The sequence below is a fragment of the Cavia porcellus genome, unplaced genomic scaffold (genome assembly GCF_034190915.1).
Source record: "Cavia porcellus strain 051 isolate PalLab524CR breed Dunkin Hartley unplaced genomic scaffold, mCavPor4.1 scaffold_29, whole genome shotgun sequence".
In the NCBI taxonomy this organism is placed as follows: Eukaryota; Metazoa; Chordata; class Mammalia; order Rodentia; family Caviidae; genus Cavia; species Cavia porcellus.
This window is the reverse complement of record NW_026947512.1, coordinates 17,104,513-17,117,713: the sequence shown is the minus strand read 5'-3', so window position 1 is coordinate 17,117,713 and position 13,201 is coordinate 17,104,513. Positions and strand designations below refer to the sequence as shown.

The window sequence follows — 13,201 nt, the reverse complement described above, 5'->3', positions numbered from 1 at the left end:
AGAATTATGCATGGAAAATAACAGACGAAAAACACAGCCACGATACATGGGATCCAGTACGTCGTTTATTAAAATCAGGATGCATGAACAGACTCTTAACAAAGATAACGGTAACCAGCTTACAGCATCTGTAGTATGGTACATTTCCGAAGATGCCGCTGAGAACATCGTTCAAATTATAACTACTGTGGTTTTTTTAACTCAGTAAATTATCTCTTACCTCTGCGATAACCTAAGGGCAGTTAAAGACCTCCATGAGGAAATTTCAGTCCTTCCTCACCCTCTGCTGGTCCACCTTGCAGGAGACCACAGGTGCAGCTGCTTGGATGCGGCGCAAAGCTTAGAGGTGGCTGCTGCTTTTCCCCCTACATCATAACCGATTTCAAATGGTGCTAGACAAAAACAGACTCTGAACACCAGGAGAAATCGGTCAGCCTGTGTAAGAGATGAGCCAGCGGTGGGCGTCCTCCCGTCTGTGCCTCGGTGCGGAAAGGCGTCAGCAGGCAGCAGACACTTCGGCGTCCTCCCTCCAGAGCAGGCAGCTATGGCCCTGGACACACGACACTCACCACTTCCCACCACAACCACACCCGATACAGCACCCCAGACTCAGCAGAACACAGTGCCACCTCCGCTGCCCTCCACCGGTCACAGGAAGGGGAGGGGACCACTTCTGCCCCATCAGGCCGCTGTGTTTGTTTAAACACAAACCTCTCCCATGGTCACTGCTCCAAAACCCTTTACATCCAAGAGTGCCTCGTGCCCTGCCAGTCTTCCCTCCCTGAAGGACTTCTTGAAGCAAGTCCTTGCAGTCTTCCCTTGTGCCGCTGCAATTCTTACTCCTAAAACACTGATTTCAAATGGTGCTAGATACAAAGATCGAAAAATCTAAGCCACCATGTGAAACCAGCTTCCAGAAGAAGAGGGTCTCACTGAAGAAAGCGCAGAGCTGCGGTCGAAGACTCGGCCTCCATCCTAAGGAGAAATATCTTCTTGGGGCTCCACTTATGGAATTACAGAATGACCTCCTGGAAAGACCCAGAGGACAGCCCCACAGTGCAGCTCCTGAGAGCCATGGAGGACACTTCACACACACTTGAATGCCACAACACGCATCTCCTCTGCTGAGTTTCCCAACCTGTCACTATAAAGCATGACACGGGATGAAATGAGATTCAATGCCATTATAAAGTACATTGCTGCTTCCATTCATAGCACGCGACATGTACAGAACATTTCCCAGCATGGGAGGAGGACCCGGATGCAGGAGTCCGGCCCTGAAGGATGTAGGCTCCCGCCTGTCTGTGGAGGGCTGCATCACACACAGCCTCACAGCACTCGAGGTGGCCCTTCAGCTGCGTATCTGAATACACCTGTAGTGTGATTTTTAAAAAAGCTGCCCTCTGCATCAGTGTGTTAGGCAGGGAATCTGCTCACACACACATTTTTGTTTTCATTTGCCTGAAAATATAATTTGCAAACTGTGTATCAATGATTTCCTCTTTCACAACACCTTTTGAGGAGGTTACAGAAATGTCTTTTTCCTCTGATGTCACAACCCAGAGAAAGAGGAAACAATAGAAGCTGCAATGTTTTAGAGTCCTGAGCCCTGCTTCAGACCTCTAGATACAGGGTTGCCTTTTTTATGGCTCTTTTATGGCCATCAAAGTATGTGTTGCTATAGGAAAAGGAGGAAATAAAAATGGAACAAGAACTGTGCTATTTAATTCTCACAACTGTTCTATGAAGAAGGTATTCTACCAATTTCTGCAGAAATTGAAAGTGATCTTTAATAAGGACACATACACACACAAAAACCTGTCCACAGTCACATGCTTAATAAAAGCAGGTCCCAGGAGTAAGTCCAAAGTCTGTGTTCCCTCCTTCCTGCCACTGTTGCCAGGTCCTTAGCCGACTTTCACCTCATTTTCCTCTCGCACTTAGCTCTAAGCAAGACCTGGAGGTAGAGGGTAGCAGGGAGGCAGTATTTCTCTGCATGGGAGTGGGATGATTCTGATTATGCAATGCAGTGCGCTTGGGATTTGGGTTCTGTGAAGGGGCTGATGGCCGGGGTGGTTTACATCTGCTCTCCTGGGCTTCTACTGCCCCTGGAGCCCTCCCTCAGCATGGAGAAAGTGCTGCCAATGAACTCCCTGGCAACTCCATATCAGCAGCAGGGACGGCAGCCCACCACAGGACTGGCCACAGCGGGGCCAGCTGGAGTCAGTCTGCACACAAGGTGCTGAGCAATGACATCTCTAACCAACCTGAGGCCTGGGGAAACGGGGACAGCATGGGCTTTAACATCACAAGCAAGCATTACGTAACAGTGATCACCGAATGTCCAATCTTTTGAAAGGAGAGGGGTGGATGAGATTTACACTGGGTAATTCTCAGCTCCTCTGCTTTTCATTTTAGCCAAATTCTTTTCCTTAGCAACTCTACTCACCACTGTTCACTACCCACAAACACCCTTCGTGTGTCCCTGTGCAGGAGTCCTGCAGGAGTCCAGGAAGGTCCTCCCCCACCCCGCCCCTGCTGCCCCTCCTGCACTGAGAGACTCTCTGCACCCACTAGCTGCCACCCCAGCCACCCTTCCTGTCTCAGCCTCCCAAGCCTACCCACTACCAGCAGGCTGAGTCGTTCTTCCTCCCAGAACCCACCTGTCTGGTTTGCTCTTCTGTTTGGCACTGAATGAATGCTTCTCCTGCTACCCAGGAGGCACAGTGCTACCCAGGCTCCAGCAGAGCTGCTGTACCTAGTGAGGAGCCACTGCCCCCGGGAACTGAGCATAGGTTCCAGAGTCTGGGATCCTCAGTCTTAAGATTCCACAGCTTCACCCTGAGCTCCCTGAAGAAGAGATGCAGAACCGTTTAAGGAAGGGAGGAAAACAACTTAGCACCCAAATCTGTAGACCTTAGGTTCTTAATGAATGCAAGACCCATTCGGGTCTCAGTTTTTCTAACGGAAGGAAGTGAGATTCATTCTCCTGTTAGTCACATGGGAAGTGAATCAAGAGCTGGTTCCCCACTAGTTGTAAGCAGCCAGGTGATCTGATAAAGGGCTCCATCTCCTAGGCACAGAGCCCAGGTACATCTTGGTCTAAGAACACTCCGATGGGGACTCGGCTGTCCACTGAGTGAAGGGACTCTCCTACCTCAGCCTGACGGGCCCTAGCAAACTGGCTACATGGAAGGGCTTGCTGAGGCCACCTGGGAAAGAAAACCACCCACCCAGGTGGACTAGACAGGAGCCCTGAGGAGCGCTTTGTGTGGGAAAGAAGTCTGGGGAGTCACATGGTCTCTGAGGCTCTCCTACCACACCAGGAGACTCTTCCGCCAGGCCAGTGACCCAAGGGTGGAGGAAAGGCCCCATGCAGTGAATCAGAAGCCCTGCTTGCCCCAAACTCAGAGCACAAGGACCTGCCACTTGCCTTTAATGGGCCCCTCCATCTCCAGGTGCAGAAGGGAGGCTGGGGTAGACTGGTCACCACCATGCAGAGACTTGGAGGGCCCATCCAGATCAAGGGACAGCAGGCAGCAGCATCAGTAAGGATGCAGGGACCTGGATGAGCTGCATGCTAGAGACCTAGAAAATCAGACACATAAAAAATAGTGCCGTGCAGGCCAAACCAGTCACAGCTGAGGGTGAAACACACTTCATGGGCAACCAGTTCTCAATGAAGATTGCAAAGATAGCTTCTCTTCATCTTATAAATGATACGGTCTTTTAAAGTCCTAAAAATCTTATGTCCAGCATAGGACCCCAAAAAATAACAAGGAAGGAAAGCCCGAAAGAGGGGGGCTCCTCGCATACAAAATCCAAAGTCCAACCCACTGAACCCAGTTAGTCACCCCCAGGAACCACATCCCTGCTCCCCACCCGCCTGTGCTGAGCTCAGAGGGTACATTCAAATGCAGAACGTGGGAAGATTCCTGCCAAGGCAGCAGCTTCTCCCTCCTGACCCAGCGCTGGGTGCTGAGTCACAGCTACTTACGTGACTGATGCAAGTTCCAGCCAGGGTGGGGGAGGGAGCCGGAAGCTGAGCCAATCGTCCATCTTCTTTCCTCCGGGAACGAGGGTTCAGGGTTCCAGGTGGCCAGGAGAACGCATCTTGGTGAGCAGGGGTGCTGTTTGTGGAAAAAGGGGCGCGCCTTCCCCTGAGACAGCCTCAGACAGCAGACACTGGACCTGTGAACCAAAAAGCCGGCTGGCTTGCCCTCCCTGGGTTGCAGCCCAGGCCTGGTGTCCTGCAAGCTTGGTCTTCAGCTGTCAGGGAAGGGCCTTCTGCCAACTAGCCATGGTTCAAGAACTCCAGGAAAGGGATAAAATGAAGGGGATATGTCAGGGGCTGTGGATGAAGGTCCCAAAAGAAAGGCCCGGTCCCCAAGGACCACTGTACTTCATAGGCCCCGCACCTCCCAGGGGAGTCGCATCCTCTGCATAGCACAGATCCCTGGGGGCCTAGTCAGGTAGCAAACCAGAAGTCACAGTTTCCCAGATGGGCTCAGCACCAGTTCTGGCTTCCCGTGGGTTGGAAGTACAGAAGCCTATGTTCTTAGGCAGCCGCACTTCAAATTAGATTTCCTGTCCCACTACTGAGTAAAACCTGGGTCTCAAAAGCCCCTAGACTCAGCGTGCACCATGGAGGTTCTGGGTGGGAGGATGCACTGGTCTGCTCTGCAGGAGAGCGGCCTGGCGGCAGTGAGGGAAGGGGCAGAGTGCAGTACAGGGCCTGCGCTGCCCTGCAGAAGGGCTCAGCTCTGGCAGAAGAGGACGACACAACTTGGGCAGATTTCAAGGAAGCCGGTGCTTTCCAAGACAGGAAAGGCGAGCATGCCTATGGGCTGCTACACAAACACAAAGCCCGCCACGGCTCACAGGGCCAGACCAACACAGGCAACAGAGAAACCACGGATGCCACACCCTCGTCACTCACAAATCATCTGCTTGGGTTCGTGACGGTGGACTTGGAAGTGAAACTTCAACCTCAGGTGAGCTCTAACCCCACAACCCAGCATGCCCCCTCCCCAGGCAGACTGGTCCCCCACCTTCCACTGCTTAGCAGTAGACAACAGACAGACACAGTGTCCTACCAGGCACGGCATTCCCAGGCCTGCTGCCCGGGCTCTGCTGCAGCCCCACGGAGGGTCAGCAGCCGCCAGATGGAGAGAGCCCTGGAGTACGGTCACAGGCTGGTGCCAGGAAGCCAGGCTGGCTTAGCGACCTCCAAGGAGCAGTTCCGCCCCGTACCTGGGCACACACCTGGCAGAGCACATGGAGCAGGCACACCCTGTGACGTGGTTCCACTTCCCTAGCTGTGGGAGGGAGGCCGGGCCAGGCAGAGGCGGGCTGGGTCCAAAGCCAACCACAAGGCCGCTTTCTCTCCACTTCCCCTCTGCCTACCCAGCTGGGAGCGCGCTGCACCTCTGCTGCTGTGCCAGCCTCCCTCTGTTCTCTTACAGGACCTCAGCCTGCCAGTCTGCAGAGCACACGGGAGCAGGAGGCGGCAGGAGGAGAGAACAGGACAGGAGAAGACAGAAGAGGAGACGAGAGGAGAGGAGAGGAGAGGAGAGGAGAGGAGAGGAGAGGAGAGGAGAGGAGAGGAGAGGAGAGGAGAGGAGAGGAGAGGAGAGGAGAGGAGAGAGGAGAGGAGAGCACAGAACAGAACAGGAGTGTGGGAGGGAAGGAGGAAGGAGGGGATGGAAGGAGGGGAAGGAGGAGGAAGCTTCATAGTTTGGTGCGCCTGCCCGGCAGATCAAAGAGGGGGAGCACACAGGACTTCCCTTTTGAACAGTGCTTCTGCCCCCTTTCCTTTTGGCTCCTTCCCCTCTGGACTGCGGATGGCTGGGCAAGTGGGCAGGGCAGGGCAGGGGCAGGCGCCCAGGTACCCGGCCAGCTGGGCTCCCGCCCGGCTCCATAACAGGCCTGGCACGCTCCCTCGGGCCGTTACCCAGCATGCCCTTCTCCTTGTCGGGGAGGCCTCGCCCTCTTGTTTTCCAAGTTTTATAACAGTATTGTTTGTTGTCCAGCAGATTAAGTTCTTCGGAGGCTGGGGGGGTGGGGAGGGTGGAAGAGAGCAAAGAGGGAAAAGAGAGAAGGAGAGAAAACACAAATAACCTTGTTTAGGGCCGGAAGAGTAAATGAGTCCCTTTTGAACACCGAATCCACCTGTCTGGGGGAAAAGACCAGTGGCCAGCAGCCTGTGTTCTTGTCCCTGAGCCTTCGCCCATCTTCTCCCTTCACCTAGCAGGGTTACATGCACACTTAGACTTCCAAAGACACCACTCAGGGCTCAGGCTGAAAAGAAGGAACAGTCAATAAGGCCTGAGGTGTGACACACCTGGACGGCCCTCCAAACAAGATGTGGGCAAGGTGGGGCCAAGCTGGCCCCAGGGAGGACAGCCTGGGTCCCCACCTCCTCAGCTATCCATTCTCCCAGGCCAGGACTCAGGAGGGCGATGTAATCAACGTCCCACAGCTGGTAGGGCTCCCTGCTGAGCCACATTTCACCCATACCAGTGACACTTGCAGAACTGGGCCACAAGAGAACGACAGAACTGCGTGGACAAACACAGCCGGTCCTTCCTGCCTGGCGTCTAACCCAGAGCTGAATATACCTATGTTACAGGAGCTGCTTTTGTACCACGTAAGGTTTGTATTCTCGTCCTTATTCCCTAACAATGGGACAACTATGTGCACGGCACTTACACTGGACTAGGTATTCTAAGTAATCTGGAGGCAATGTCAAGTCTATGGGAGGATGCGTGTGTGTTAAATGTAAATGTTCTGCCATGCTACAGAAGGGGCGAGGGAATCTATGAATTTTGGAATCCAATCCACCACAGACACTGAGGCATGATTACATTCACATATGCCTAAGGAATAAGGGAATGGGGAATAGGAAGGAAAGGAGAAAATGCAGTAGGAAACAAGCATGGTCTTGCAGGCACTAACCATGTCCCTCACCCATCAGGCCTGGTATAAACCTGCACCTGCAGATAAGACAAAAGCACATAGAACTTTCTGCACTGAATACAACTCTCACCCAGCCATGACTGCTTTATTTCAGACTCCATAGAATGCCCCTCTGCTCCCAAGACCGTGGGTCCCAAGACATCCTCTCGGCCTCCAGCCTTCTTCCTGCAAGCCACATCTGGCCCTGCCCATCCACACCACACTCCCACCACAGTGCCCATCAGAGGTCACTAGACCGAGAGGAATCAGCAGAGGTGAGTAGTGGTAACAGCACAAATACAGAATCAGAGCAACTCAGGACACGCCTGTCTCCAATTTTCTTTTTTCTCTTTTGGTACTGGAGATCGAACTCTTGACCTTGAGCTTGCTAGGCAGGAGCTTACACCTCCACTGAGCTAGCCTCCCTGGCTGTCTCCAATTTTCACATGCAAATAGTATCAGCTCCTGCAGGATCAGGGTCAGAAGTTAAGAGTCCCAGGTTCTGTGCACTCCCACAGCTGAGGACTTCCTCCAGACAGAGGGGAGAATGAGGGCCGAGTTAAAGAGCGGGCTCAAGATCCTGAGATCCAAACCTCATGCTCCTCTCAAGAAGCACAAAGTCCCACAGCCTCAGGACAAGACAGACCCTGTCAAGAACGTCCAGATTCCCTATCACGGGGAGAGGCTTTCTCTCCCCTTGGGAACCCTGAGATGTGACACACAGCTATCCTTGCATCTTAAGTCTCCCTCCCTGCCATTGTCCATCCTCTTCTGACTTCAGGTGAGTGAACACAATCAGGTCCCACGCGATATATCTCTTCATCTGAGGCCACCAAAGATGTCTTCCTTCCATCAACCATGTCCCTCACATCCCTACTGCATAAACCAGGCTTTTGTTTCCAGAGCAAAAATGGACAGCTGGTCAGACACACATGCACACCGCACTGTCCACGCTTAACCACTCCTCGGGGAACACCACAGAAAAACCCTAAACCATTGCAAGCAAACTTGTTATAAAAACAAGCATCTCTTCACTTCTTTATATGACCTCCGAGTTTGTTCAAATGAAGTTCCTTCAGGAACTTCCCTTAAAATGGGTTATGTTCAGGATCCCCAGAATGCAGATGCCTATGAGTTCTCTCACCCAGATTCCTCTGCCAGGGCAGACTTCCCTTCCAGAGTCATCTGTGAGGCCAACGAGCAGACCTGCAGCCAGTGTTTCTAGGGTCTGACTTCACGTTTCCAGCAGCCGGCACTTCCTGCTGTGCTCCACAGCCTCTGGCATCAGGCAGCACACATTAGGCATTCAGGGAAGGCCTGGGCACCCTGGACACAGCTGCTGGACACCTCTCAGAGACCCCACGGTGAAGCTGCCGTGCTGACAAGCTATGCACCACAGACCTTGCTAATACCTCTGCGCACACACGTCCCTGCCGTCCAGAAGGGTCAGGATGGCCAGAAGCGTCCCACAGTCAGTCCTGAAGCTTCCACATGTGTTCCAGCGTTCAGAAACACTAGGAGAGAGCTCCCAGAAATTAAATAATCTGGACATTTTGAGGTTTCCCACCTCAAATGCACAGAGAAGAAATCAGAGGCCCTCAAAGGTCAAGTCCATTTCCAAAGACCCTAGTCCTGCCCCAGCACCTGGGTCAAATCCCACAGAAATGGTAGCTGGACCACAGGACCTGGGTGCAGGTTCAAGCAGTCAGTCCTGCCTTGGTCAGATTCACCGATGACAGGGCTAATGTCACCTCTCTGCACAAAGTTGTCCGAGAATCAGCAAATGTGAAAACAAAACTACACGGACATGAACAGATGATTACCAATCAATTCCCTCCCATGCTGCCACAGCCCTCACCCACATCCCTGCACCACAGTGGGGGTGCAGAATGCTCAAAGTTACAAATTCCAGGTCCTCTGGCATGGCACATAGAAAATGATCTAGAGGAACATCTCTGCTTCTGTGTGGCTGGATGGGCAGCCCCAGGGCTTCCTACCCATGAGAACTTGGAGGAGTGGGAACTCCTGGGATGGAGGTTGCTGCAGAAGCCTGGCTGGAGTCCTGGTCACCCTGGGACCCTGGGCTTTCCAGCTTGTGCTTTATTTGAGCTCTTTTTGAGACTGATCTGACATTAAAATGGAACGGGTAACTCTGAGAGTTTTTGTGGCTTTTTTTCCTTTTCTTTCATTATCTTCTTTATTTTAAAGTTATAAAATAGAAGGCTTTAAACAGCCACATGGGGAAGAAAAGCTAAATATAAAGGGAAACCTCTGGACTCATAGGCAGGCCCTAGAATAGATGGATTTCCCCGAACCATGATCCCATCATGGCCAGGATTCAGCTCCAGATAGGACAGAACATCTTCAGTAGCAGCCTTTTACCATCCTGCCTTCCCAGCAGCCCCTGTTCCTCCTGGGCAGTCCTTCAAAACTTGTCCTTACCCACCCTCCCATCCTAGTCACACCTTTTGGGAACCAGGATTCCAGTTGCTCTCAAGTCTTCAAGCTGCCTCCCCTTCTCTCAGGATGATTCAAGACTTTGATCTCTTGGTCCTGAGTTTCTGGCTAAGCAATACCTCCTGGAACCTCCTGGAAAGATCCCATATTGAGAGTTGGATCTTCCAGATTCTAGTTCAACTCCCTTGTTTCCTAGATAAGGAAACTGAGGATTAAAGGAGTAATCAAGTGAGTTCTTACCAACAGGGTCTGCTGACTCCTCCACGCCAAGCAGCACAAGTCTGGCTGCCCTAACCAGCCTCCTCCCCAACAAACCCAGCCACAATCCCTGGGCGATTCCAGACCTCTGGTAGCAGGTGGCAGCTCCATGGTTTAGGTGGCCCCGCAGTGGCTGGCTGAGCTGAGCCCTGCAGCCGCCCACATGGAACACACGTCCCATCTCTGTCACCAACTGCCTGCTCCAACCGAGCACGGCACGAAGCAAATCCCAACACCCAGCAATGGGCACATCCCTCCGCCCCATCCTGAGCATCAGTCCGGAACCACCGGCCTGGCAGAGAGGCTGATTTGAGTCTGCCTCCTGCAGACACATCTGAGCAGTGACTTGGCAGAGACTTGACTGGAATGTTCTCTGGACTGCAGGGACGAGAGAGACACAGTGACCAGGCTAAGGCACGAAAGCCAGCTGGCATCTGATGAGCTGGGAGACGGGTGGTCAAGGGTGGCCTCGGAAATGGAAAAAGTCTGCTGGCGACATAAGCTTGACACTGACTTCTACTTCCCAACCCCGACCTGCTCCACATTCTTGAGACCTGTGGGGCCCTCAAAAGAACTCTCCCAGTTGTCAGGAAACAAGAGGGTTTGTATCTATCATTCTTGATCCGTTGGAAGCAAGTTTAACCAACATGGCCTCCCTGCTCCTTCAACCCCACACAATCTGTACACAGGATCATTGAAGGCATTTCAAAATTTCTTCTATTTTAAAAATCTTTTGGCAGTCATAGGGACTAAACTCAGAGTCTTCATACTGAGCCTTTTTAAAATTTTTTTTTTATTTTGAGACGACGTCTTGGTAAGTTGCTAAGTTACCCAGGTTGACTCAAACTTGCAATCCCCCTTCCTCAGCTTCCCAGAGTGCTGGGATTATAGGCATGTGCCACCATGCTCGGCTCACACTGATCTCTCCTCATACTGAATGCAGTTCCCAAGAGGGAACACCGTTTCCTTGGATTCTGCCTCTCCAGCACCTAGCACAGCACTCAGCACCTAGTTAGAAACTCTGCACATATCTGACAAGGAGCATCCTTGCCCTGCTCAGCCTTGCTGGACATGAAAGGGCACCCATCTCAACTCCACCTCTCCAAACAGGAACTTACCCAGCCACCCTGGGGACCTGAAAAGGTCCCTGCACGTCTGCCATTTGCTCTGGTGCATGTCACTTCTGAGGGTCTCATTTCACAAAAGATGTGATGCTCATCCATGAGGATGAGGAAAGTAGAGGTTTTGAAATCAGAAATGTCCGGATGTAAATGTCAACAACTGCACTTACCCAAGAATGTGACCTTGGTTGAATCACTTCTTTAACTAAGGTTCCTTCAGTCGTGAGGGAAATGAAGCCTGCGTCACATGGTTGCCTGGAGATGAAATCAGATAAACAAGAGGGGCCTGAAGAAAGGTCAGCTTCCACCTCCCTGACTGGCACCTGGGCAGAACTCTGATGCCACCTCACACCTCCGGCCTCATCACAAACCTAAACTGGCATTTAAGTGCAAATCCTCTGCAAGGAGCTCAACCTATTGACCTCGCCCAGGGACCCAACCACATGGAACCCCTTGCCCATACAGCAACCCATCTACCCATGCAGGCTGGATGCTGCAGCCTGGGCCCCCACACCATGGCACCCAGAGTATTCCATGGATTCACCGGCCACGAAGACCTTCCTTAAAGAAGCCAGTAAAGACCAAGCCCAGTCTGCACTTTCCTCAGGGCCACTGCAAGTCCCGGCAGAACACAGCCACTAGGGCCTCCCACAGACAGACCAGGCAGGTCATCACATACACACACATCCGGAAAAACTGTCAGGCAGGTGAGATGCACATCCTCTTGAAAGCTGCAGTTTCAGCCCCAGGAGTCCCAAAATAGGAGACACAGCCAGGATGTGCACTAAACATTGCACACCCCTGACAAAGCAGGGCTCAGTGGAGTAGAAGAAGTGGGACCCAGTCAGGGGCCCAGTCACTCCTGCACAACTTTGGGCCAAACTCAAGACCTTGGCCCCAGTGCTGTGGGTACTATTAGTCTCCACTGCTGGATCCCAGATGGAAATCTGGAGGCATACTGCCTCCAGCTCTCAGATCACAGGGACTCCGAAGTCAAGAAAAAAGAGCCAGACACGTCTGAGCCCCCTCAGGGGGATTGGGGATGTCCACTGTCCTGCCCCCTGACTGGCAACATATGATGCTCCCCCATTTTGGTAGCAGAAGCCAGGCTCGTAAGCAGGGGACAAAGAACTAGATGAGGGACAGAAATAGGAACCTCGGCAGAGAGGCACCAAGTCCAACTCACAGAGACAACTGTGGGACTGAGTAAAACAAATTTCCCCTTTGCTGCCCACCTGGGTTTTCCCTGTTGGGAAAGGGCAGAGCTGTAAATGAGAGGAGGGATCACCAGAGTTGGGGGTACGGGATAGATATGAGAGCTGAGGTTCGAATGCACAACCGGCAGCCCTGCCTGTTCCCAGCTCTTCGGCACCTCCCCAGGGCCTGGCCAGCTCACTGGCTCACCTTCCCAGTTGCAGGGGACTGACCCCCCCTCTTTGTTCCAGCTCCAGCCCCAGCTCCCTGCCATCCCTCACTGCACAGTGCTGCAGGGGCCACAGCTTCAGAGGAAGAGATACCAAGCCCTTCTGCACCATCTTGGCTTCTCACGATCAACTCGGCCAGAGATTCATCCCAGGGAGGAGAGCTGTCAGAATCTGGGTGCTGCAGTTCCCCAGCTTCCCTGGACAGCAGAGAGACATGCTCACCCAGGAAGCACAGGAGGAAGTGGGACCCCACAGTGCCTCACAAAGTCCCCTAGCACTGTCCCTTCTATCTTCAGCCCCCAAATCTGCTCTCAGCTGACTCCAGCTGGCCCCAGTGGCCAAAAGCACGGCGGGAATCTACTTGCTAAAGCTTTCCTGGCTAGAGACGTGGCAATCTCCTGCAATCTGAATTCTCCCCACAGTGGGACAGGCCCAGTGCTGGGGATTATCATCGTCACTTTGTGCGTGTGCGTGCATGCGTGCGCACGTGCGTGTGTGTGTGTGTGTGTGTGTGTGTGTGTGTGTGTGTGTGTGTGATATAGGGGCTTGAGCCCAGGGGCACTCTAACCACTGAACATACACCCACCACCCTTTTCTAGTTTTTATTTTGAGACAGGGACTGGCTAAGTAGTTCAGGTAGGATGTGAATTTGCAACCCTCTTGCCTCAGGCTCCCTCCGGATTCCAGATGTGCTCAGTGGTGCTGCACTGGCCTTTATCGGTTCTAATCACTCAGCTCTCACTGCAAGCAACAGTAAGCGAGGCAGAGGAAAGGGTTAAATGCATTGCCATGGCTTATTGGGCCAGGACTCTTGTTTTAAGATAGAAACAGTGAGGCCTTGAAGAAGAAAGAGACCTTCAAACCTGGGGAAGCCCCAAAGCCCCTACTCAGCTGGTCTCAATTCCAGACCTCAGTCCCAGGCTCAGCCCCATCACAGTGAAAGGTGTCCAGAGCAAGGCTGGCATCCAGAACACACAGGAATGA

At 52.7% G+C, this 13,201-nt stretch overlaps 1 protein-coding gene and 2 long non-coding RNA genes across 11 annotated transcripts in view; 2 read left to right on the top strand and 1 right to left on the bottom strand.

Annotated features, from left to right (window-relative positions):
- Nucleotides 1-47: 47 nt before the first annotated feature.
- The window catches only part of LOC101787898 (uncharacterized), a 33,362-nt gene continuing 20,208 nt past the window's right edge, over nt 48-13,201 (bottom strand). For all 8 annotated transcript variants that reach the window (XR_010044581.1, XR_010044580.1, XR_010044582.1 and 5 more), the window contains 4 exons: nt 10,964-11,048; nt 3,998-4,191; nt 3,430-3,588; nt 48-2,846 (listed from right to left, as the gene is read on the bottom strand). This is a non-coding gene — a long non-coding RNA (uncharacterized LOC101787898). The remainder of the gene's footprint in view (nt 2,847-3,429; nt 3,589-3,997; nt 4,192-10,963; nt 11,049-13,201) is intronic.
- Nucleotides 4,025-5,613, top strand: LOC134474030 (uncharacterized). Its single transcript, XR_010044584.1, has 3 exons — nt 4,025-4,117; nt 4,822-4,994; nt 5,466-5,613. It is a non-coding gene; the product is annotated as an uncharacterized LOC134474030 (long non-coding RNA).
- LOC106028747 (uncharacterized) lies at nt 5,655-12,827 on the top strand. 2 transcript variants are annotated; one of them, XM_063240270.1, is made up of 3 exons: nt 5,655-6,654; nt 7,073-7,232; nt 12,239-12,827. In XM_063240270.1, the coding sequence occupies exons 1-3, from the start codon at nt 6,365-6,367 to the stop codon at nt 12,752-12,754; spliced, it is 966 nt and encodes a 321-aa protein (XP_063096340.1). In that variant the 5' UTR covers nt 5,655-6,364; the 3' UTR covers nt 12,755-12,827. The 2 variants fall into 2 exon arrangements, 1 of the variants encoding a protein (XP_063096340.1); XR_010044579.1 differs by lacking the exon at nt 12,239-12,827 and adding an exon at nt 8,124-9,113 and having other exon boundaries at nt 5,662-6,654.

Coding starts and splice junctions, on each gene's coding strand:
- LOC106028747 (XM_063240270.1), top strand. CDS start 6,365: ATGTGGGCAAGGTGGGGCCAAGCTGGCCCCAGGGAGGACAGCCTGGGT. Junction 6,655..7,072: donor CTGCTTTTGTACCACGTAAG/GTTTGTATTCTC, acceptor GCTTTATTTCAG/ACTCCATAGAATGCCCCTCT. Junction 7,233..12,238: donor ACCGAGAGGAATCAGCAGAG/GTGAGTAGTGGT, acceptor TCTTTGTTCCAG/CTCCAGCCCCAGCTCCCTGC.